This window comes from Bactrocera tryoni, chromosome 2 (assembly GCF_016617805.1).
Source record: "Bactrocera tryoni isolate S06 chromosome 2, CSIRO_BtryS06_freeze2, whole genome shotgun sequence".
Classification (NCBI taxonomy): Eukaryota; Metazoa; Arthropoda; class Insecta; order Diptera; family Tephritidae; genus Bactrocera; species Bactrocera tryoni.
Window position 1 is genome coordinate 44,538,333 of NC_052500.1, and position 21,638 is coordinate 44,559,970.

General features: G+C 32.4%; 12 protein-coding genes and 6 pseudogenes across 12 annotated transcripts; 11 read left to right on the forward strand and 7 right to left on the reverse strand.

Moving 5' to 3' along the window:
• The first annotated feature begins 663 nt into the window (after positions 1 to 663).
• LOC120767485 (histone H1-like) lies at positions 664 to 1,455 on the forward strand. Its single transcript, XM_040093579.1, has one exon. The coding sequence runs from the start codon at positions 705 to 707 to the stop codon at positions 1,425 to 1,427; it is 723 nt and encodes a 240-aa protein (XP_039949513.1). The 5' UTR covers positions 664 to 704; the 3' UTR covers positions 1,428 to 1,455.
• A 507-nt stretch (positions 1,456 to 1,962) lies between these two features.
• LOC120767526 lies at positions 1,963 to 2,410 on the reverse strand (annotated as a pseudogene).
• A 1,107-nt stretch (positions 2,411 to 3,517) lies between these two features.
• Positions 3,518 to 4,031, reverse strand: LOC120767501 (histone H3-like). Its single transcript, XM_040093594.1, has one exon. The coding sequence runs from the start codon at positions 3,968 to 3,970 to the stop codon at positions 3,560 to 3,562; it is 411 nt and encodes a 136-aa protein (XP_039949528.1). The 5' UTR covers positions 3,971 to 4,031; the 3' UTR covers positions 3,518 to 3,559.
• Positions 4,032 to 5,583: 1,552 nt separating this feature from the next.
• LOC120768719 lies at positions 5,584 to 6,013 on the forward strand (annotated as a pseudogene).
• Positions 6,014 to 6,888: 875 nt separating this feature from the next.
• On the reverse strand, positions 6,889 to 7,345 carry LOC120767524 (annotated as a pseudogene).
• A 177-nt stretch (positions 7,346 to 7,522) lies between these two features.
• On the forward strand, positions 7,523 to 8,013 carry LOC120767502 (annotated as a pseudogene).
• A 426-nt stretch (positions 8,014 to 8,439) lies between these two features.
• LOC120767499 (histone H3) lies at positions 8,440 to 8,950 on the reverse strand. Its single transcript, XM_040093591.1, has one exon. The coding sequence runs from the start codon at positions 8,890 to 8,892 to the stop codon at positions 8,482 to 8,484; it is 411 nt and encodes a 136-aa protein (XP_039949525.1). The 5' UTR covers positions 8,893 to 8,950; the 3' UTR covers positions 8,440 to 8,481.
• A 203-nt stretch (positions 8,951 to 9,153) lies between these two features.
• Positions 9,154 to 9,567, forward strand: LOC120767530 (annotated as a pseudogene).
• Positions 9,568 to 10,537: 970 nt separating this feature from the next.
• LOC120767483 (histone H1-like) lies at positions 10,538 to 11,328 on the forward strand. The gene has a single exon (XM_040093577.1). The coding sequence runs from the start codon at positions 10,578 to 10,580 to the stop codon at positions 11,298 to 11,300; it is 723 nt and encodes a 240-aa protein (XP_039949511.1). The 5' UTR covers positions 10,538 to 10,577; the 3' UTR covers positions 11,301 to 11,328.
• A 505-nt stretch (positions 11,329 to 11,833) lies between these two features.
• On the reverse strand, positions 11,834 to 12,294 carry LOC120767518 (histone H2B). Its single transcript, XM_040093612.1, has one exon. It carries the CDS (start codon positions 12,250 to 12,252, stop codon positions 11,881 to 11,883), a length of 372 nt encoding a protein of 123 aa, XP_039949546.1. The 5' UTR covers positions 12,253 to 12,294; the 3' UTR covers positions 11,834 to 11,880.
• A 217-nt stretch (positions 12,295 to 12,511) lies between these two features.
• Positions 12,512 to 12,929, forward strand: LOC120767509 (histone H2A). The gene has a single exon (XM_040093602.1). It carries the CDS (start codon positions 12,549 to 12,551, stop codon positions 12,921 to 12,923), a length of 375 nt encoding a protein of 124 aa, XP_039949536.1. The 5' UTR covers positions 12,512 to 12,548; the 3' UTR covers positions 12,924 to 12,929.
• A 497-nt stretch (positions 12,930 to 13,426) lies between these two features.
• On the reverse strand, positions 13,427 to 18,855 carry LOC120768720 (histone H3-like centromeric protein CSE4). The gene is made up of 3 exons (XM_040095492.1): positions 18,443 to 18,855; positions 16,863 to 17,064; positions 13,427 to 13,901 (listed from the first exon to the last, which is right to left on the reverse strand). Exons 1-3 carry the CDS (start codon positions 18,849 to 18,851, stop codon positions 13,469 to 13,471), a joined length of 1,044 nt encoding a protein of 347 aa, XP_039951426.1. The 5' UTR covers positions 18,852 to 18,855; the 3' UTR covers positions 13,427 to 13,468.
• On the forward strand, positions 14,134 to 14,523 carry LOC120767529 (histone H4). Its single transcript, XM_040093621.1, has one exon. The coding sequence runs from the start codon at positions 14,203 to 14,205 to the stop codon at positions 14,512 to 14,514; it is 312 nt and encodes a 103-aa protein (XP_039949555.1). The 5' UTR covers positions 14,134 to 14,202; the 3' UTR covers positions 14,515 to 14,523.
• Positions 15,555 to 16,311, forward strand: LOC120767488 (histone H1-like). Its single transcript, XM_040093582.1, has one exon. The coding sequence runs from the start codon at positions 15,561 to 15,563 to the stop codon at positions 16,281 to 16,283; it is 723 nt and encodes a 240-aa protein (XP_039949516.1). The 5' UTR covers positions 15,555 to 15,560; the 3' UTR covers positions 16,284 to 16,311.
• Positions 16,811 to 17,279, reverse strand: LOC120767525 (histone H2B). The gene has a single exon (XM_040093619.1). The coding sequence runs from the start codon at positions 17,228 to 17,230 to the stop codon at positions 16,859 to 16,861; it is 372 nt and encodes a 123-aa protein (XP_039949553.1). The 5' UTR covers positions 17,231 to 17,279; the 3' UTR covers positions 16,811 to 16,858.
• On the forward strand, positions 17,527 to 17,907 carry LOC120767513 (histone H2A). Its single transcript, XM_040093606.1, has one exon. It carries the CDS (start codon positions 17,527 to 17,529, stop codon positions 17,899 to 17,901), a length of 375 nt encoding a protein of 124 aa, XP_039949540.1. The 3' UTR covers positions 17,902 to 17,907.
• Positions 18,856 to 19,104: 249 nt separating the features above from the next.
• Positions 19,105 to 19,535, forward strand: LOC120767531 (histone H4). Its single transcript, XM_040093623.1, has one exon. It carries the CDS (start codon positions 19,174 to 19,176, stop codon positions 19,483 to 19,485), a length of 312 nt encoding a protein of 103 aa, XP_039949557.1. The 5' UTR covers positions 19,105 to 19,173; the 3' UTR covers positions 19,486 to 19,535.
• Positions 19,536 to 20,489: 954 nt separating this feature from the next.
• Positions 20,490 to 21,280, forward strand: LOC120767490 (annotated as a pseudogene).
• Positions 21,281 to 21,638: the final 358 nt, after the last annotated feature.

Sequence of the window (21,638 nt, forward strand, 5' to 3'; positions counted from 1 at the left end):
TAGTATAAAATTATTACTAATATAGGATTTGAGTAGAAATTTATCCGACAATATATTAGCAAATTGTGAATTGATCGCATAAAACCGCTTTTTGTTTTCATACTATTATTTTACTTCATTTAAATTGAAATGTGACTTTTTCATGTATATACTCTTGATAGTTAATGAATAACAACACAAGGGCCCTAACAATAACCTCACGTTATTTTTTTATTTTTTATTTATATTTATTTCTTAATGAAAACATCTTATTACTTCTTTAGATCATTAGCTAATATAAATTATTTTAAATTTGTAAAATAATTTTAAGGTTTGATTTAAAAATACTTGAGAAAATTAAATTTAAAGAGGGAAATTTTGACTTTTATAGAGCAAAGTTTGGACAAAATTTCATTTTAAATGAAAAATATATACCGTAAAGAAATATGAGCATTAAAATATTAAAGCAACACATTTAGGCTATCAAACTGCGTATAAAATGGTTTCTTAAATTAAATATTTGATTTTTAGTAAATTAAATAAACTTAAAAGTTTGTCCGTTGGAGATGTTAAATTGCACTGGATCGTTCAATTTTGTTACTCATCTTTTCACCTCGCTTCTCAATTTAAGAAGGTATAGCAATTTAAAGGTATTACTTCATCTATAAATTAGTGCGTAAAGTGTGTATTTAATAAATACAAAATAAAAGTTTATAAAAGTGAAAATGTCTGAAGCAATTGCTGTTACGAATGTTAATTCTCCGGTAGCCGGATCTTCTGCTATTTCTGAGAAAAAAGTTGCTGCTAAAAAAGCTGTTAAGCCAAAAAAGCCTTCAGTCGCTCCTACTCATCCACCAACTCAACAAATGGTTGATGCATCAATTAAGAATTTAAAAGAACGTGGTGGCTCATCACTTTTAGCTATTAAAAAGTACATCAGTGCTACATACAAATGTGATGCTCAAAAATTAGCACCATTTATCAAGCGTTATTTGAAATCCGCTGTTACTAGTGGTAAATTAATTCAAACTAAAGGAAAGGGTGCATCTGGTTCTTTTAAATTATCAGTGGCTGCCAATAAATCAAGTAAATCTGGTGAAGGTAAATCGAAGTCAAAAGCGGTGAAATCCATTGAGAAGAAGCCCAAAAAGAAATCGGCAGATGGTGTGGCGTCAAAGAAGAAGGCAGCAGTTGGCGGTAAGAAAGCAAGTGGCGAAAAAAAAGTGAAGAAAACTGTTGCTAGCAAGAAAACAGCAGAGAAGAAAAAAAGTGAAAAGGCTAAAGCGAAGGATGCAAAAAAGACTGGATCTGTTAAAGCCAAACCAGCTAAAACTAAATCGACTCCAAATAAAGCAAAGGCGTTAAAAGCAAAAACACCTAGTGTTAAAACCAAGAAAGCCGCGGTCAATAAAAAGCCAGTCGCCAAGAAAGCGCCATCTAAAAAGTAAAGCCCAGGTAAAAGAAAAAAAACTATGTGGCAAATAAGAAATAAAATAAGCCCTTTTCAGGGCTACAAAAATGTTTAACATATCGATCAAAAATGGATTTTTAGCAAGAACATTAAAATAATTTTAATTATTAAATGAATTGATGATGATTGTGCACATATGTATTATGTGTTTTCATATATATCATTCAATGTATACAATAAAAATTACATATCATGTTTATATCTCAATTACATTATAAGTAAAACAGTTCATAAATAAAAAATGTACGTTTACAAAGGGTGACAATTAGATATTTATTTTATTTTATTTTCTTTGGAATTTCACAGCTGCTGGCATAATTAAGATTACCCTATACTAAATAGATTTGCAAAAAAAAAAACATGTGTACCATATTGCCCACGCTTACTCTATATTGAATAGTTTATTATGATAGTATTACCAGTGCCACAGTAACGCATGGCCAAATCTACTAGTACATATACTGTGTTTGTATACTCATAAATCATCTCTTTGTTAATTTATATGTTGTGGCCCTGAAAAGGGCCTTTTTGCTATTTTTTTTTTAATCATTTGAACAAATTACTTGGAACTTGTGTATTTAGTGACAGCTTTGGTACCTTCTGCTCACAGCATGTTTGGCTAATTCACCAGGCAAAATTAAACGTACAGCACTAGGATAGCTGAACGTTTATTATAATGAGTTAAAAGTGATGCTTCGAAAGCGATATGCTCAAAAATATCATTTACAAAACTGTTCATGATACTCATGGCTTTTGATGAAATACCAGTATCAGGATGTACTTGCTTCAACACTTTATAAATGTAAATAGCATAACTTTCCTTCCTCTTTATGCTTCTTCTTCTATGTCGTTTTTAGCAAATATTTTAGCTTCCTTACCCAGCCTCTTTGCTGCTTTTCCACTAGTTTTAGGAGGCATGTTTTTTCTCACTTTACTTTTTCACTAACACTTTGCGAAATAAATTTTATACTCACAATAAAGCAGTTGCTTTAAAGTACATTTTTTTCATATGAAAGTATTCGCGAAGTCGAGGATTAAAGGTGCACGTAACACATGACGATCGACGTTTCAAGTTACGTCAATACACCTTAATCCTGTGAAATGACGAAAAGTATGATGGGCAAAGCGTTAGTATGTTGATAATTTGTATAAAGTGAGTGAATTCAGCAGTGTACACAGTGCAAGCTTGTAGTGATTCATATTTTTTCGTGTGTTAACCAAATTATAGGTTTAAAACGTCTCGGACGTGGTAAAGGTGGTAAAAGTGGCATAAGGCAAGGCAAAGTCGCGTGCAAAACGTGAACGTGCTTATTCAATTTCACTGTCGGTCGTATAGGTCAATCCGTTTGTTAAAAAAGCGTAAAAGGCAATTATGCAAGGAACGTGTTGGTGCTGGTGCTCCCGCATATTTAGCTGCCGCTGTGGAATATTTGGCAGCTGAAGTTCTTGAATTGGCTGGTAATGCTGCCCGTGATAACAAAAAGACAAGAATTATTCCAAGACATTTACAATTGGCCATCCGTAATGATGAAGAATTGAATAAACTATTATCTGGAGTCACTATTGCTCAAGGTGGTGTTTTTATTTCAAATATTCAAGCTTTCGTACTTACCAAAGAAGACTGAGAAAAGCATGTACTTCTATCTCGGAGAGACATTATTATCTAAAAAAAAGAATAAAACCGTCCTTTTTCAGGACGACAAACTTTTATATTCAAAGAGTGTTGATATTACTTTCAAAAAAAACTACATATGTATTAGTAATAAAACTTGATTCGTTATATAAAAACTGGTTGTACAATACAATACATATAACAACAATGTAACAAATATTAGATTCATACTCATGAATGTATAAGTAAAGTCATCAAGAGACACAGCGCGTGTAATGGTATAATACAGTAGGTAGATAATACTCAGAAGTGAAAAAAACTTGATGGTGGTATACATATGTACAGGTTCTGTGTGATTCTATTCGGAATTTAATTTGTAAATTAATTTCTATCTACAGCATATACATAGTATATCATAAGATTTAAAGTTTTAATCTTTCGTTGAGCAATTGTGGTCCTGAAAAGGACCGTTTGGATATTTATCTTCTTCAAATCAATTAAGCACGTTCTCCACGAATACGTCTGGCCAATTGAATATCTTTTGGCATAATTGTGACACGCTTTGCATGAATGGCGCACAAATTTGTATCCTCAAACAGACCAACCAAATATGCTTCACTTGCTTCCTGTAGAGCCATAACAGCAGAACTTTGGAAACGTAAATCTGTTTTGAAATCTTGAGCAATTTCTCGAACCAAACGTTGGAATGGCAATTTTCGGATTAATAATTCAGTACTTTTTTGGTAACGACGAATTTCTCGTAATGCAACTGTATCGGGGCGATAACGATGAGGTTTCTTTACACCACCAGTTGCCGGAGCACTTTTACGAGCTGCTTTGGTTGCCAATTGCTTGCGTGGTGCTTTACCACCAGTCGATTTACGGGCTGTTTGTTTTGTACGAGCCATTTTTTTTCACTGCACTTATTTAATTTTCACCTTAACTGAAAAGTCACTGCACTAATATATTTTACCACACACTAATAATTTGTGCACAAGTAATAAAATACTTCAGAACGTTTCAAAAGTTCATATTATCGGGGTGGATGAAGTCTTAACTATATTCATGTGTTAGAAAGAGATGAAATTTTCTGTATATAGGTAAGTCACAATGTTAGTTGTTGACTTTTGTATAAATACACGTGCAATAACTTAGTTCTCCAGAAATCTATAGAGCGTGCAGTGTTCGGCTAGTAAAAGTGTTAAAGTGTTAAAAGTGTAAAAGTTAAAAATGACTGGTCGCGGCAAAGGTGGAAAAGGCTTGGGTAAAGGTGGTGCTAAGCGTCATCGTAAAGTTTTACGTGATAACATCCAGGGAATCACTAAGCCTGCTATTCGGCGTTTGGCTCGTCGTGGAGGTGTAAAACGTATATCTGGTTTGATATATGAAGAAACTCGTGGAGTCTTAAAAGTATTTTTAGAGAATGTTATCCGTGATGCAGTTACCTATACTGAACACGCTAAAAGGAAGACAGTTACAGCAATGGATGTTGTATATGCTTTGAAGAGACAAGGACGTACCTTGTATGGATTCGGCGGTTAAACAATTTTACTATCAAATATAAAAAACAAAACGGTCCTTTTCAGGACCACGATATTCATTAAACGAAGATTCAAAATAATGATAAATTAACCGAAAAATAACAAATGCATATCTAAAAGTAATTTTATCACAATTCTTAATTTGCCTGTAGTTAGCATTCATTCCAATTTAATATTATTTATCAAATATCCAAATACATATGTATATATGTATATTGCATTCATATTATTTATGAGGAAGTATGTTGGAACGGAATATGAGTAAATATAAAAATTACATTGTCTACGGACCTATGTATGTATGGATGTATACATATACATATGTATGGTAAGTAAGTTTAGTATAAAATTATTACTAATATAGGATTTGAGTAGAAATTTATCCGACAATATATTAGCAAATTGTGAATTGATCGCATAAAACCGCTTTTTGTTTTCATTACTTTATTTTACTTCTTTAAATTCTTCGATGTGACTTTTTCATGTACATATATACTCTTGATAGTTAATGAATAACAACACATAATAACCTACGTTATTTTTTTATTATTTATATTTATTTCTTCATTTACTTCACATTAGTTCTTTAGATATTGCTAAATAAATTATTTTAAATTTTTAAAATAATTTTAAGGTTTGATTTAAAAATAATTGAGAAAATTAAATTTAAAGAGGGAAATTTTGACTTTTATAGAGCAAAGTTTGGACAAAATTTCATTTTAAATGAAAAATATATACCGTAAAGAAATATGAGCATTAAAATATTAAAGCAACACATTTAGGCTATCAAACTGCGTATAAAATGGTTTCTTAAATTAAATATTTGATTTTTAGTAAATTAAATAAACTTAAAAGTTTGTCCGTTGGAGATGTTAAATTGCACTGGATCGTTCAATTTTGTTACTCATCTTTTCACCTCGCTTCTCAATTTAAGAAGGTATAGCAATTTAAAGGTATTACTTCATCTATAAATTAGTGCGTAAAGTGTGTATTTAATAAATACAAAATAAAAGTTTATAAAAGTGAAAATGTCTGAAGCAATTGCTGTTACGAATGTTAATTCTCCGGTAGCCGGATCTTCTGCTATTTCTGAGAAAAAAGTTGCTGCTAAAAAAGCTGTTAAGCCAAAAAAGCCTTCAGTCGCTCCTACTCATCCACCAACTCAACAAATGGTTGATGCATCAATTAAGAATTTAAAAGAACGTGGTGGCTCATCACTTTTAGCTATTAAAAAGTACATCAGTGACTACATACAAATGTGATGCTCAAAAATTAGCACCATTTATCAAGCGTTATTTGAAATCTGCTGTTACTAGTGGTAAATTAATTCAAACTAAAGGAAAGGGTGCATCTGGTTCTTTTAAATTATCAGTGGCTGCCAATAAATCAAGTAAATCGGGTGGAAGGTAGATCGAAGTCAAAAGCGGTGAAATCCATTGAGAAGAAGCCCAAAAAGAAATCGGCAGATGGTGTGGCGTCAAAGAAGAAGGCAGCAGTTGGCGGTAAGAAAGCAAGTGGCGAAAAAAAAGTGAAGAAAACTGTTGCTAGCAAGAAAACAGCAGAGAAGAAAAAAAGTGAAAAGGCTAAAGCGAAGGATGCAAAAAAGACTGGATCTGTTAAAGCCAAACCAGCTAAAGCTAAATCGACTCCAAATAAAGCAAAGGCGTTAAAAGCAAAAACACCTAGTGTTAAAACCAAGAAAGCCGCGGTCAATAAAAAGCCAGTCGCCAAGAAAGCGCCATCTAAAAAGTAAAGCCCAGGTAAAAGAAAAAAAACTATGTGGCAAATAAGAAATAAAATAAGCCCTTTTCAGGGCTACAAAAATGTTTAACATATCGATCAAAAATGGATTTTTAGCAAGAACATTAAAATAATTTTAATTATTAAATGAATTGATGATGATTGTGCACATATGTATTATGTGTTTTCATATATATCATTCAATGTATACAATAAAAATTACATATCATGTTTATATCTCAATTACATTATAAGTAAAACAGTTCATAAATAAAAAATGTACGTTTACAAAGGGTGACAATTAGATATTTATTTTATTTTATTTTCTTTGGAATTTCACAGCTGCTGGCATAATTAAGATTACCCTATACTAAATAGATTTGCAAAAAAAACATGTGTACCATATTGCCCACGCTTACTCTATATTGAATAGTTTATTATGATAGTATTACCAGTGCCACAGTAACGCATGGCCAAATCTACTAGTACATATACTGTGTTTGTATACTCATAAATCATCTCTTTGTTAATTTATATGTTGTGGCCCTGAAAAGGGCCTTTTTGCTATTTTTTTTTTTAATCATTTGAACAAATTACTTGGAACTTGTGTATTTAGTGACAGCTTTGGTACCTTCGCTCACAGCATGTTTGGCTAATTCACCAGGCAAAAGTAAACGTACAGCAGTTTGGATTTCGCGACTAGTGATAGTTGAACGTTTATTGTAATGAGCTAAACGCGATGCTTCGGCAGCGATACGCTCAAAAATATCATTTACAAAACTGTTCATGATACTCATGGCTTTTGATGAAATACCAGTATCAGGATGTACTTGCTTCAACACTTTATAAATGTAAATAGCATAACTTTCCTTCCTCTTGCGCTTCTTCTTCTTGTCGTTTTTAGTAATATTTTTTGGGCCTTACCAGCCTTCTTTGCTGCTTTTCCACTAGTTTTAGGAGGCATGTTTTTTCTCACTTTACTTTTTCACTAACACTTTGCGAAATAAATTTTATACTCACAATAAAGCAGTTGCTTTAAAGTACATTTTTTCATATAAAGTATTCGCGAAGTCGATTAAAGGTGCACGTGAAGACGACGAGTCACGAAGTTATGTCAATACACCTTAACTGTGAAATGAAAAAGTATATAAGCAGCGTTAGTATGTTGGAGGAATTTATATAAAGTGAGTGAATTGTGCAGTGTACATTGTGCAAGCTTGTAGTGATTCATATTTCCTTTTCGTGTGTTAACTAAATTATATTTAAAAATGTCTGGACGTGGTAAAGGTGGTAAAGTGAAGGGCAAGGCAAAGTCGCGTTCAAATCGTGCTGGTCTTCAATTTCCTGTCGGTCGTATACACCGTTTGTTGCGCAAAGGCATCTAATTATGCTGAACGTGTTGGTGCTGGTGCTCCCGTATATTTAGCTGCTGTTATGGAATATTTGGCAGCTGAAGTTCTTGAATTGGCTGGTAATGCTGCCCGTGATAACAAAAAGACAAGAATTATTCCAAGACATTTACAATTGGCCATCCGTAATGATGAAGAATTGAATAAACTATTATCTGGAGTCACTATTGCTCAAGGTGGTGTTTTGCCAAATATTCAAGCTGTACTTTTACCAAAGAAGACTGAGAAAAAAGCATAAATTTCTATCTCGGAGAGACATATTATCTAAAAAAAAAGAATAAAACCGTCCTTTTCAGGACGACAAACTTTTATATTCAAAGAGGTTGATATTACTTTCAAAAAAAACTACATATGTATTAGTAATAAAACTTGATTCGTTATATAAAACTGGTTGCATACGATACACATATAACAACAACAACAAATATTAGATTCATACTCATGAATGTATAAGTAAAGTCATCTGGAGAGACAGCGTACGGTATAATACAGTAGGTAGATAATACTCGTAGCGAAAAAAACTTGATGGTGGTATACATGTACAGGTTCCGTGGATTCTATTCGGAATTTAATTTGTAAATTAATTTCTATCTACAGCATATACATAGTATATCATGAAAAGGACCGTTTAAGTATTTATTTTTATCATTATATGTAAAATTTTGATCTTTCGTTGAGCAATTGTGGTCCTGAAAAGGACCGTTTGGATATTTATCTTCTTCAAATCAATTAAGCACGTTCTCCACGAATACGTCTGGCCAATTGAATATCTTTTGGCATAATTGTGACACGCTTTGCATGAATGGCGCACAAATTTGTATCCTCAAACAGACCAACCAAATATGCTTCACTTGCTTCCTGTAGAGCCATAACAGCAGAACTTTGGAAACGTAAATCTGTTTTGAAATCTTGAGCAATTTCTCGAACCAAACGTTGGAATGGCAATTTTCGGATTAATAATTCAGTACTTTTTTGGTAACGACGAATTTCTCGTAATGCAACTGTACCGGGGCGATAACGATGAGGTTTCTTTACACCACCAGTTGCCGGAGCACTTTTACGAGCTGCTTTGGTTGCCAATTGCTTGCGTGGTGCTTTACCACCAGTCGATTTACGGGCTGTTTGTTTTGTACGAGCCATTTTTTTTCACTGCACTTATTTAATTTTCACCTTAACTGAAAAGTCACTGCACTAATATATTTTACCACACACTAATAATTTGTGCACAAGTAATAAAATACTTCAGAACGTTCATATTACTTCAAAAGTTCATATTATCGGGGTGGATGAAGTCTTAACTATATTCATGTGTTAGAAAGAGATGAAATTTTCTGTATATAGGTAAGTCACAATGTTAGTTGTTGACTTTTGTATAAATACACGTGCAATAACTTAGTTCTCCAGAAATCTATAGAGCGTGCAGTGTTCGGCTAGTAAAAGTGTTAAAGTGTTAAAAGTGTAAAAGTTAAAAATGACTGGTCGCGGCAAAGGTGGAAAAGGCTTGGGTAAAGGTGGTGCTAAGCGTCATCGTAAAGTTTTACGTGATAACATCCAGGGAATCACTAAGCCTGCTATTCGGCGTTTGGCTCGTCGTGGAGGTGTAAAACGTATATCTGGTTTGATATATGAAGAAACTCGTGGAGTCTTAAAAGTATTTTTAGAGAATGTTATCCGTGATGCAGTTACCTATACTGAACACGCTAAAAGGAAGACAGTTACAGCAATGGATGTTGTATATGCTTTGAAGAGAACAAGGACGTACCTTGTATGGATTCGGCGGTTAAACAATTTTCCTATCAAATATAAAAAAAAAACGGTCCTTTTCAGGACCACGATATACAATTAAACGAAGATTCAAAATAATGATAAATTAACCGAAAAATAATAAATACATATCTAAAAGTAATTTTGTCACAATTCTTAATTTGCCTGTAGTTAGCATTCATTCCAATTTAATATTATTTATCAAATATCCAAATACATATGTATATATGTATATTGCATTCATATTATTTATGAGGAAGTATGTTGGAACGGAATATGAGTAAATATAAAAATTACATTGTCTACGGACCTATGTATGTATGGATGTATACATATACATATGTATGGTAAGTAAGTTTAGTATAAAATTATTACTAATATAGGATTTGAGTAGAAATTTATCCGACAATATATTAGCAAATTGTGAATTGATCGCATAAAACCGCTTTTTGTTTTCATACTATTATTTTACTTCATTTAAATTGAAATGTGACTTTTTCATGTATATACTCTTGATAGTTAATGAATAACAACACAAGGGCCCTAACAATAACCTCACGTTATTTTTTTATTTTTTATTTATATTTATTTCTTAATGAAAACATCTTATTACTTCTTTAGATCATTGCTAATATAAATTATTTTAAATTTGTAAAATAATTTTAAGGTTTGATTTAAAAATAATTGAGAAAATTAAATTTAAAGAGGGAAATTTTGACTTTTATAGAGCAAAGTTTGGACAAAATTTCATTTTAAATGAAAAATATATACCGTAAAGAAATATGAGCATTAAAATATTAAAGCAACACATTTAGGCTATCAAACTGCGTATAAAATGGTTTCTTAAATTAAATATTTGATTTTTAGTAAATTAAATAAACTTAAAAGTTTGTCCGTTGGAGATGTTAAATTGCACTGGATCGTTCAATTTTGTTACTCATCTTTTCACCTCGCTTCTCAATTTAAGAAGGTATAGCAATTTAAAGGTATTACTTCATCTATAAATTAGTGCGTAAAGTGTGTATTTAATAAATACAAAATAAAAGTTTATAAAAGTGAAAATGTCTGAAGCAATTGCTGTTACGAATGTTAATTCTCCGGTAGCCGGATCTTCTGCTATTTCTGAGAAAAAAGTTGCTGCTAAAAAAGCTGTTAAGCCAAAAAAGCCTTCAGTCGCTCCTACTCATCCACCAACTCAACAAATGGTTGATGCATCAATTAAGAATTTAAAAGAACGTGGTGGCTCATCACTTTTAGCTATTAAAAAGTACATCAGTGCTACATACAAATGTGATGCTCAAAAATTAGCACCATTTATCAAGCGTTATTTGAAATCTGCTGTTACTAGTGGTAAATTAATTCAAACTAAAGGAAAGGGTGCATCTGGTTCTTTTAAATTATCAGTGGCTGCCAATAAATCAAGTAAATCTGGTGAAGGTAAATCGAAGTCAAAAGCGGTGAAATCCATTGAGAAGAAGCCCAAAAAGAAATCGGCAGATGGTGTGGCGTCAAAGAAGAAGGCAGCAGTTGGCGGTAAGAAAGCAAGTGGCGAAAAAAAAGTGAAGAAAACTGTTGCTAGCAAGAAAACAGCAGAGAAGAAAAAAAGTGAAAAGGCTAAAGCGAAGGATGCAAAAAAGACTGGATCTGTTAAAGCCAAACCAGCTAAAACTAAATCGACTCCAAATAAAGCAAAGGCGTTAAAAGCAAAAACACCTAGTGTTAAAACCAAGAAAGCCGCGGTCAATAAAAAGCCAGTCGCCAAGAAAGCGCCATCTAAAAAGTAAAGCCCAGGTAAAAGAAAAAAAACTATGTGGCAAATAAGAAATAAAATAAGCCCTTTTCAGGGCTACAAAAATGTTTAACATATCGATCAAAAATGGATTTTTAGCAAGAACATTAAAATAATTTTAATTATTAAATGAATTGATGATGATTGTGCACATATGTATTATGTGTTTTCATATATATCATTCAATGTATACAATAAAAATTACATATCATGTTTATATCTCAATTACATTATAAGTAAAACAGTTCATAAATAAAAAATGTACGTTTACAAAGGGTGACAATTAGATATTTATTTTATTTTATTTTCTTTGGAATTTCACAGCTGCTGGCATAATTAAGATTACCCTATACTAAATAGATTTGCAAAAAAAAACATGTGTACCATATTGCCCACGCTTACTCTATATTGAATAGTTTATTATGATAGTATTACCAGTGCCACAGTAACGCATGGCCAAATCTACTAGTACATATACTGTGTTTGTATACTCATAAATCATCTCTTTGTTAATTTATATGTTGTGGCCCTGAAAAGGGCCTTTTTGCTATTTTTTTTTTAATCATTTGAACAAATTACTTGGAACTTGTGTATTTAGTGACAGCTTTGGTACCTTCGCTCACAGCATGTTTGGCTAATTCACCAGGCAAAAGTAAACGTACAGCAGTTTGGATTTCGCGACTAGTGATAGTTGAACGTTTATTGTAATGAGCTAAACGCGATGCTTCGGCAGCGATACGCTCAAAAATATCATTTACAAAACTGTTCATGATACTCATGGCTTTTGATGAAATACCAGTATCAGGATGTACTTGCTTCAACACTTTATAAATGTAAATAGCATAACTTTCCTTCCTCTTGCGCTTCTTCTTCTTGTCGTTTTTAGTAATATTTTTTTGGGCCTTACCAGCCTTCTTTGCTGCTTTTCCACTAGTTTTAGGAGGCATGTTTTTTCTCACTTTACTTTTTCACTAACACTTTGCGAAATAAATTTTATACTCACAATAAAGCAGTTGCTTTAAAGTACATTTTTTCATATAAAGTATTCGCGAAGTCGATTAAAGGTGCACGACGAGTCACGAAGTTATGTCAATACACCTTAACTGTGAAATGAAAAAGTATATAAGCAGCGTTAGTATGTTGGAGGAATTTATATAAAGTGAGTGAATTGTGCAGTGTACATTGTGCAAGCTTGTAGTGATTCATATTTCCTTTTCGTGTGTTAAATAAATTATATTTAAAAATGTCTGGACGTGGTAAAGGTGGTAAAGTGAAGGGCAAGGCAAAGTCGCGTTCAAATCGTGCTGGTCTTCAATTTCCTGTCGGTCGTATACACCGTTTGTTGCGCAAAGGCAATTATGCTGAACGTGTTGGTGCTGGTGCTCCCGTATATTTAGCTGCTGTTATGGAATATTTGGCAGCTGAAGTTCTTGAATTGGCTGGTAATGCTGCCCGTGATAACAAAAAGACAAGAATTATTCCAAGACATTTACAATTGGCCATCCGTAATGATGAAGAATTGAATAAACTATTATCTGGAGTCACTATTGCTCAAGGTGGTGTTTTGCCAAATATTCAAGCTGTACTTTTACCAAAGAAGACTGAGAAAAAAGCATAAATTTCTGGTCTCGGAGAGTCTTACTATTAACATATTATCTAAAAAAAAAGAATAAAACCGTCCTTTTCAGGACGACAAACTATTTATATTCAAAGAGGTTGATATTACTTTCAAAAAAACTACATATGTATTAGTAATAAAACTTGATTCGTTATATAAAACTGGTTGCATACGATACACATATAACAACAACAACAAATATTAGATTCATACTCATGAATGTATAAGTAAAGTCATCTGGAGAGACAGCGTACGGTATAATACAGTAGGTAGATAATACTCGTAGCGAAAAAAACTTGATGGTGGTATACATGTACAGGTTCCGTGGATTCTATTCGGAATTTAATTTGTAAATTAATTTCTATCTACAGCATATACATAGTATATCATAAGATTTAAAGTTTTAATCTTTTGCTGAGAAATTGTGGTCCTGAAAAGGACCGTTTAAGTATTTATTTTTATCATTATATATAAAATTTTGATCTTTCGTTGAGCAATTGTGGTCCTGAAAAGGACCGTTTGGATATTTATCTTCTTCAAATCAATTAAGCACGTTCTCCACGAATACGTCTGGCCAATTGAATATCTTTTGGCATAATTGTGACACGCTTTGCATGAATGGCGCACAAATTTGTATCCTCAAACAGACCAACCAAATATGCTTCACTTGCTTCCTGTAGAGCCATAACAGCAGAACTTTGGAAACGTAAATCTGTTTTGAAATCTTGAGCAATTTCTCGAACCAAACGTTGGAATGGCAATTTTTGGATTAATAATTCAGTACTTTTTTGGTAACGACGAATTTCTCGTAATGCAACTGTACCGGGGCGATAACGATGAGGTTTCTTTACACCACCAGTTGCCGGAGCACTTTTACGAGCTGCTTTGGTTGCCAATTGCTTGCGTGGTGCTTTACCACCAGTCGATTTACGGGCTGTTTGTTTTGTACGAGCCATTTTTTTTTCACTGCACTTATTTAATTTTCACCTTAACTGAAAAGTCACTGCACTAATATATTTTACCACACACTAATAATTTGTGCACAAGTAATAAAATGCTTCAAAACGTTTCAAAAGTTCATATTATCGGGGTGGATGAAGTCTTAACTATATTCATGTGTTAGAAAGAGATGAAATTTTCTGTATATAGGTAAGTCACAATGTTAGTTGTTGACTTTTGTATAAATACACGTGCAATAACTTAGTTCTCCAGAAATCTATAGAGCGTGCAGTGTTCGGCTAGTAAAAGTGTTAAAGTGTTAAAAGTGTAAAAGTTAAAAATGACTGGTCGCGGCAAAGGTGGAAAAGGCTTGGGTAAAGGTGGTGCTAAGCGTCATCGTAAAGTTTTACGTGATAACATCCAGGGAATCACTAAGCCTGCTATTCGGCGTTTGGCTCGTCGTGGAGGTGTAAAACGTATATCTGGTTTGATATATGAAGAAACTCGTGGAGTCTTAAAAGTATTTTTAGAGAATGTTATCCGTGATGCAGTTACCTATACTGAACACGCTAAAAGGAAGACAGTTACAGCAATGGATGTTGTATATGCTTTGAAGAGACAAGGACGTACCTTGTATGGATTCGGCGGTTAAACAATTTTACTATCAAATATAAAAAAAAAACAAAACGGTCCTTTTCAGGACCACGATATACAATTAAACGAAGATTCAAAATAATGATAAATTAACCGAAAAATAATACATACATATCTAAAAGTAATTTTGTCACAATTCTTAATTTGCCTGTAGTTAGCATTCATTCCAATTTAATATTATTTATCAAATATCCAAATACATATGTATATATGTATATTGCATTCATATTATTTATGAGGAAGTATGTTGGAACGGAATATGAGTAAATATAAAAATTACATTGTCTACGGACCTATGTATGTATGGATGTATACATATACATATGTATGGTAAGAAAGTTTAGTATAAAATTATTACTAATATAGGATTTGAGTAGAAATTTATCCGACAATATATTAGCAAATTGTGAATTGATCGCATAAAACCGCTTTTTGTTTTCATACTATTATTTTACTTCTTTTAAATTGAAATGTGACTTTTTCATGTATATACTCTTGATAGTTAATGAATAACAGCACAAGGGCCCTAACAATAACCTCACGTTATATTTTTATTTTTTATTTATATTTATTTCTTAATGAAAACATCTTATTACTTCTTTAGATCATTGCTAATATAAATTATTTTATATTTGTAAAATAATTTTAAGGTTTGATTTAAAAATAATTGAGAAAATTAAATTTAAAGAGGGAAATTTTGACTTTTATAGAGCAAAGTTTGGACAAAATTTCATTTTAAATGAAAAATATATACCGTAAAGAAATATGAGCATTAAAATATTAAAGCAACACATTTAGGCTATCAAACTGCGTATAAAATGGTTTCTTAAATTAAATATTTGATTTTTAGTAAATTAAATAAACTTAAAAGTTTGTCCGTTGGAGATGTTAAATTGCACTGGATCGTTCAATTTTGTTACTCATCTTTTCACCTCGCTTCTCAATTTAAGAAGGTATAGCAATTTGAAGGTATTACTTCATCTATAAATTAGTGCGTAAAGTGTGTATTTAATAAATACAAAATAAAAGTATATAAAAGTGAAAATGTCTGAAGCAATTGCTGTTACGAATGTTAATTCTCCGGTAGCCGGATCTTCTGCTATTTCTGAGAAAAAAGTTGCTGCTAAAAAAGCTGTTAAGCCAAAAAAGCCTTCAGTCGCTCCTACTCATCCACCAACTCAACAAATGGTTGATGCATCAATTAAAAATTTAAAAGAACGTGGTGGCTCATCACTTTTAGCTATTAAAAAGTACATCAGTGCTACATACAAATGTGATGCTCAAAAATTAGCACCATTTATCAAGCGTTATTTGAAATCTGCTGTTACTAGTGGTAAATTGATTCAAACCAAAGGAAAGGGTGCATCTGGTTCTTTTAAATTATCAGTGGCTGCCAATAAATCAAGTAAATCTGGTGAAGGTAAATCGAAGTCAAAAGCGGTGAAATCCATTGAGAAGAAGCCCAAAAAGAAATCGGCAGATGGTGTGGCGTCAAAGAAGAAGGCAGCAGTTGGCGGTAAGAAAGCAAGTGGCGAAAAAAAAGTGAAGAAAACTGTTGCTAGCAAGAAAACAGCAGAGAAGAAAAAAAGTGAAAAGGCTAAAGCGAAGGATGCAAAAAAGACTGGATCTGTTAAAGCCAAACCAGCTAAAGCTAAATCGACTCCAAATAAAGCAAAGGCGTTAAAAGCAAAAACACCTAGTGTTAAAACCAAGAAAGCCGCGGTCAATAAAAAGCCAGTCGCCAAGAAAGCGCCATCTAAAAAGTAAAGCCCAGGTAAAAGAAAAAAAACTATGTGGCAAATAAGAAATAAAATAAGCCCTTTTCAGGGCTACAAAAATGTTTAACATATCGATCAAAAATGGATTTTTAGCAAGAACATTAAAATAATTTTAATTATTAAATGAATTGATGATGATTGTGCACATACATATGTATTATGTGTTTTCATATATATCATTCAATGTATACAATAAAAATTACATATCATGTTTATATCTCAATTACATTATAAGTAAAACAGTTCATAAATAAAAAATGTACGTTTACAAAGGGTGACAATTAGATATTTATTTTATTTTATTTTCTTTGGAATTTCACAGCTGCTGGCATAATTAAGATTACCCTATACTAAATAGATTTGCAAAAAAAAACATGTGCCCACGCTTACTCTATATTGAATAGTTTATTATGATAGTATTACCAGTGCCACAGTAACGCATGGCCAAATCTACTAGTACATATACTGTGTTTGTATACTCATAAATCATCTCTTTGTTAATTTATATGTTGTGGCCCTGAAAAGGGCCTTTTTGCTATTTTTTTTTTTAATCATTTGAACAAATTACTTGGAACTTGTGTATTTAGTGACAGCTTTGGTACCTTCGCTCACAGCATGTTTGGCTAATTCACCAGGCAAAAGTAAACGTACAGCAGTTTGGATTTCGCGACTAGTGATAGTTGAACGTTTATTGTAATGAGCTAAACGTGATGCTTCGGCGGCGATACGCTCAAAAATATCATTTACAAAACTGTTCATGATACTCATGGCTTTTGATGAAATACCAGTATCAGGATGTACTTGCTTCAACACTTTATAAATGTAAATAGCGTAACTTTCCTTCCTCTTGCGCTTCTTCTTCTTGTCGTTTTTGGTAATATTTTTTTGGGCCTTACCAGCCTTCTTTGCTGCTTTTCCACTAGTTTTAGGAGGCATGTTTTTTCTCACTTTACTTTTTCACTAACACTTTGCGAAATAAATTTTATACTCACAATAAAGCAGTTGCTTTAAAGTACATTTTTTCATATAAAGTATTCGCGAAGTCGATTAAAGGTGCACGACGAGTCACGAAGTTATGTCAATACACCTTAACTATGAAATGAAAAAGTATATAAGCAGCGTTAGTATGTTGGGAGAGTTTATATAAAGTGAGTGAATTGTGCAGTGTACATTGTGCAAGCTTATAGTGATTCATATTTCCTTTTCGTGTGTTTAATAAATTATATTAAAAAATGTCTGGACGTGGTAAAGGTGGTAAAGTGAAGGGCAAGGCAAAGTCGCGTTCAAATCGTGCTGGTCTTCAATTTCCTGTCGGCCGTATACACCGTTTGTTGCGCAAAGGCAATTATGCTGAACGTGTTGGTGCTGGTGCTCCCGTATATTTAGCTGCTGTTATGGAATATTTGGCAGCTGAAGTTCTTGAATTGGCTGGTAATGCTGCCCGTGATAACAAAAAGACAAGAATTATTCCACGTCATTTACAATTGGCCATCCGTAATGATGAAGAATTGAATAAACTATTATCTGGAGTCACTATTGCTCAAGGTGGTGTTTTGCCAAATATTCAAGCTGTACTTTTACCAAAGAAGACTGAGAAAAAAGCATAAATTTCTGTCTCGGAGAGTCTTACTATTAACATATTATCTAAAAAAAAAGAATAAAACCGTCCTTTTCAGGACGACAAACTATTTATATTCAAAGAGGTTGATATTACTTTCAAAAAAACTACATATGTATTAGTAATAAAACTTGATTCGTTATATAAAACTGGTTGCATACGATACACATATAACAACAACAACAAATATTAGATTCATACTCATGAATGTATAAGTAAAGTCATCTGGAGAGACAGCGTACGGTATAATACAGTAGGTAGATAATACTCGTAGCGAAAAAAACTAGGTGATGGTACACATGTACAGTTCCGTGGATTATAAGCGGAATTTAATTTGTAAATTAATTTCTGTCTACAATATATAGTATATCATTAGATTTAAAGTTTTAATCTTTTGCTGAGAAATTGTGGTCCTGAAAAGGACCGTTTAAGTATTTATTTTTATCATTATATGTAAAATTTTGATCTTTCGTTGAGCAATTGTGGTCCTGAAAAGGACCGTTTGGATATTTATCTTCTTCAAATCAATTAAGCACGTTCTCCACGAATACGTCTGGCCAATTGAATATCTTTTGGCATAATTGTGACACGCTTTGCATGAATGGCGCACAAATTTGTATCCTCAAACAGACCAACCAAATATGCTTCACTTGCTTCCTGTAGAGCCATAACAGCAGAACTTTGGAAACGTAAATCTGTTTTGAAATCTTGAGCAATTTCTCGAACCAAACGTTGGAATGGCAATTTTCGGATTAATAATTCAGTACTTTTTTGGTAACGACGAATTTCACGTAATGCCACTGTACCGGGGCGATAACGATGAGGTTTCTTTACACCACCAGTTGCCGGAGCACTTTTACGAGCTGCTTTGGTTGCTAATTGCTTGCGTGGTGCTTTACCACCAGTCGATTTACGGGCTGTTTGTTTTGTACGAGCCATTTTTTTTCACTTCACTTATTTAATTTTCACCTTAACTGAAAAGTCACTACACCAATATATCTTACCACACACTAATAATTTGTGCACAAGTAATAAAATACTTCAGAACGTTTCAAAAGTTCATATTATCGGGGTGGATGAAGTCTTAACTATATTCATGTGTTAGAAAGAGATGAAATTTTCTGTATATAGGTAAGTCACATTGTTAGTTGTTGACTTTTGTATAAATACACGTGCAATAACTTAGTTCTCCAGAAATCTATAGAGCGTGCAGTGTTCGGCTAGTAAAAGTGTTAAAGTGTTAAAAGTGTAAAAGTTAAAAATGACTGGTCGCGGCAAAGGTGGAAAAGGCTTGGGTAAAGGTGGTGCTAAGCGTCATCGTAAAGTTTTACGTGATAACATCCAGGGAATCACTAAGCCTGCTATTCGGCGTTTGGCTCGTCGTGGAGGTGTAAAACGTATATCTGGTTTGATATATGAAGAAACTCGTGGAGTCTTAAAAGTATTTTTAGAGAATGTTATCCGTGATGCAGTTACCTATACTGAACACGCTAAAAGGAAGACAGTTACAGCAATGGATGTTGTATATGCTTTGAAGAGACAAGGACGTACCTTGTATGGATTCGGCGGTTAAACAATTTTCCTATCAAATATAAAAAAAAAACAAAACGGTCCTTTTCAGGACCACGATATACAATTAAACGAAGATTCAAAATAATGATAAATTAACCGAAAAATAATAAATACATATCTAAAAGTAATTTTGTCACAATTCTTAATTTGCCTGTAGTTAGCATTCATTCCAATTTAATATTATTTATCAAATATCCAAATACATATGTATATATGTATATTGCATTCATATTATTTATGAGGAAGTATGTTGGAACGGAATATGAGTAAATATAAAAATTACATTGTCTACGGACCTATGTATGTATGGATGTATACATATACATATGTATGGTAAGTAAGTTTAGTATAAAATTATTACTAATATAGGATTTGAGTAGAAATTTATCCGACAATATATTAGCAAATTGTGAATTGATCGCATAAAACCGCTTTTTGTTTTCATACTATTATTTTACTTCATTTAAATTGAAATGTGACTTTTTCATGTATATACTCTTGATAGTTAATGAATAACAACACAAGGGCCCTAACAATAACCTCACGTTATTTTTTTATTTTTTATTTATATTTATTTCTTAATGAAAACATCTTATTACTTCTTTAGATCATTGCTAATATAAATTATTTTAAATTTGTAAAATAATTTTAAGGTTTGATTTAAAAATAATTGAGAAAATTAAATTTAAAGAGGGAAATTTTGACTTTTAGAGAGCAAAGTTTGGACAAAATTTCATTTTAAATGAAAAATATATACCGTAAAGATATATGAGCATTAAAATATTAAAGCAACACATTTAGGCTATCAAACTGCGTATAAAATGGTTTGTTAAATTAAATATTTGATTTTTAGTAAATTAAATAAACTTAAAAGTTTGTCCGTTGGAGATGTTAAATTGCACTGGATCGTTCAATTTTGTTACTCATCTTTTCACCTCGCTTCTCAATTTAAGAAGGTATAGCAATTTGAAGGTATTACTTCATCTATAAATTAGTGCGTAAAGTGTGTATTTAATAAATACAAAATAAAAGTTTATAAAAGTGAAAATGTCTGAAGCAATTGCTGTTACGAATGTTAATTCTCCGGTAGCCGGATCTTCTGCTATTTGAGAAAAAAGTTGCTGCTAAAAAAGCTGTTAAGCCAAAAAAGCCTTCAGTCGCTCCTACTCATCCACCAACTCAACAAATGGTTGATGCATCAATTAAAAATTTAAAAGAACGTGGTGGCTCATCACTTTTAGCTATTAAAAAGTACATCAGTGCTACATACAAATGTGATGCTCAAAAATTAGCACCATTTATCAAGCGTTATTTGAAATCTGCTGTTACTAGTGGTAAATTGATTCAAACCAAAGGAAAGGGTGCATCTGGTTCTTTTAAATTATCAGTGGCTGCCAATAAATCAAGTAAATCTGGTGAAGGTAAATCGAAGTCAAAAGCGGTGAAATCCATTGAGAAGAAGCCCAAAAAGAAATCGGCAGATGGTGTGGCGTCAAAGAAGAAGGCAGCAGTTGGCGGTAAGAAAGCAAGTGGCGAAAAAAAAGTGAAGAAAACTGTTGCTAGCAAGAAAACAGCAGAGAAGAAAAAAAGTGAAAAGGCTAAAGCGAAGGATGCAAAAAAGACTGGATCTGTTAAAGCCAAACCAGCTAAAGCTAAATCGACTCCAAATAAAGCAAAGGCGTTAAAAGCAAAAACACCTAGTGTTAAAACCAAGAAAGCCGCGGTCAATAAAAAGCCAGTCGCCAAGAAAGCGCCATCTAAAAAGTAAAGCCCAGGTAAAAGAAAAAAAACTATGTGGCAAATAAGAAATAAAATAAGCCCTTTTCAGGGCTACAAAAATGTTTAACATATCGATCAAAAATGGATTTTTAGCAAGAACATTAAAATAATTTTAATTATTAAATGAATTGATGATGATTGTGAACATATGTATTATATGTTTTCATATATGTATATCATTCAATGTATAGGATAAATGTATGTATACAATAAAATTTACATGTCATATTTATACCTCAATTACATTATTAAAACAATTCATAAATAAAAAATGTACGTTTACAAAGGGTGACAATTAGATATTTATTTTTTTTATTTTTCTATATGAATAGTTTATTATCATAGTATTACCATTGCCACAGCAACGCATGCCCA

Bases quoted from the DNA above. Each gene is read 5' to 3' on its own strand.
- LOC120767485 (XM_040093579.1), top strand. From the start codon at position 705: ATGTCTGAAGCAATTGCTGTTACGAATGTTAATTCTCCGGTAGCCGGA.
- LOC120767501 (XM_040093594.1), bottom strand. From the start codon at position 3,970: ATGGCTCGTACAAAACAAACAGCCCGTAAATCGACTGGTGGTAAAGCA.
- LOC120767499 (XM_040093591.1), bottom strand. From the start codon at position 8,892: ATGGCTCGTACAAAACAAACAGCCCGTAAATCGACTGGTGGTAAAGCA.
- LOC120767483 (XM_040093577.1), top strand. From the start codon at position 10,578: ATGTCTGAAGCAATTGCTGTTACGAATGTTAATTCTCCGGTAGCCGGA.
- LOC120767518 (XM_040093612.1), bottom strand. From the start codon at position 12,252: ATGCCTCCTAAAACTAGTGGAAAAGCAGCAAAGAAGGCTGGTAAGGCC.
- LOC120767509 (XM_040093602.1), top strand. From the start codon at position 12,549: ATGTCTGGACGTGGTAAAGGTGGTAAAGTGAAGGGCAAGGCAAAGTCG.
- LOC120767529 (XM_040093621.1), top strand. From the start codon at position 14,203: ATGACTGGTCGCGGCAAAGGTGGAAAAGGCTTGGGTAAAGGTGGTGCT.
- LOC120767488 (XM_040093582.1), top strand. From the start codon at position 15,561: ATGTCTGAAGCAATTGCTGTTACGAATGTTAATTCTCCGGTAGCCGGA.
- LOC120767525 (XM_040093619.1), bottom strand. From the start codon at position 17,230: ATGCCTCCTAAAACTAGTGGAAAAGCAGCAAAGAAGGCTGGTAAGGCC.
- LOC120767513 (XM_040093606.1), top strand. From the start codon at position 17,527: ATGTCTGGACGTGGTAAAGGTGGTAAAGTGAAGGGCAAGGCAAAGTCG.
- LOC120768720 (XM_040095492.1), bottom strand. From the start codon at position 18,851: ATGGCTCGTACAAAACAAACAGCCCGTAAATCGACTGGTGGTAAAGCA. The intron at 17,065-18,442 runs AATTGATTTGAA...TTTCATCAAAAG, and splicing joins TATTCGTGGAGAACGTGCTT to CCATGAGTATCATGAACAGT. The intron at 13,902-16,862 runs GTAATTTGTTCA...AAGGTGAAAATT, and splicing joins ACTAAATACACAAGTTCCAA to AAATAAGTGCAGTGAAAAAA.
- LOC120767531 (XM_040093623.1), top strand. From the start codon at position 19,174: ATGACTGGTCGCGGCAAAGGTGGAAAAGGCTTGGGTAAAGGTGGTGCT.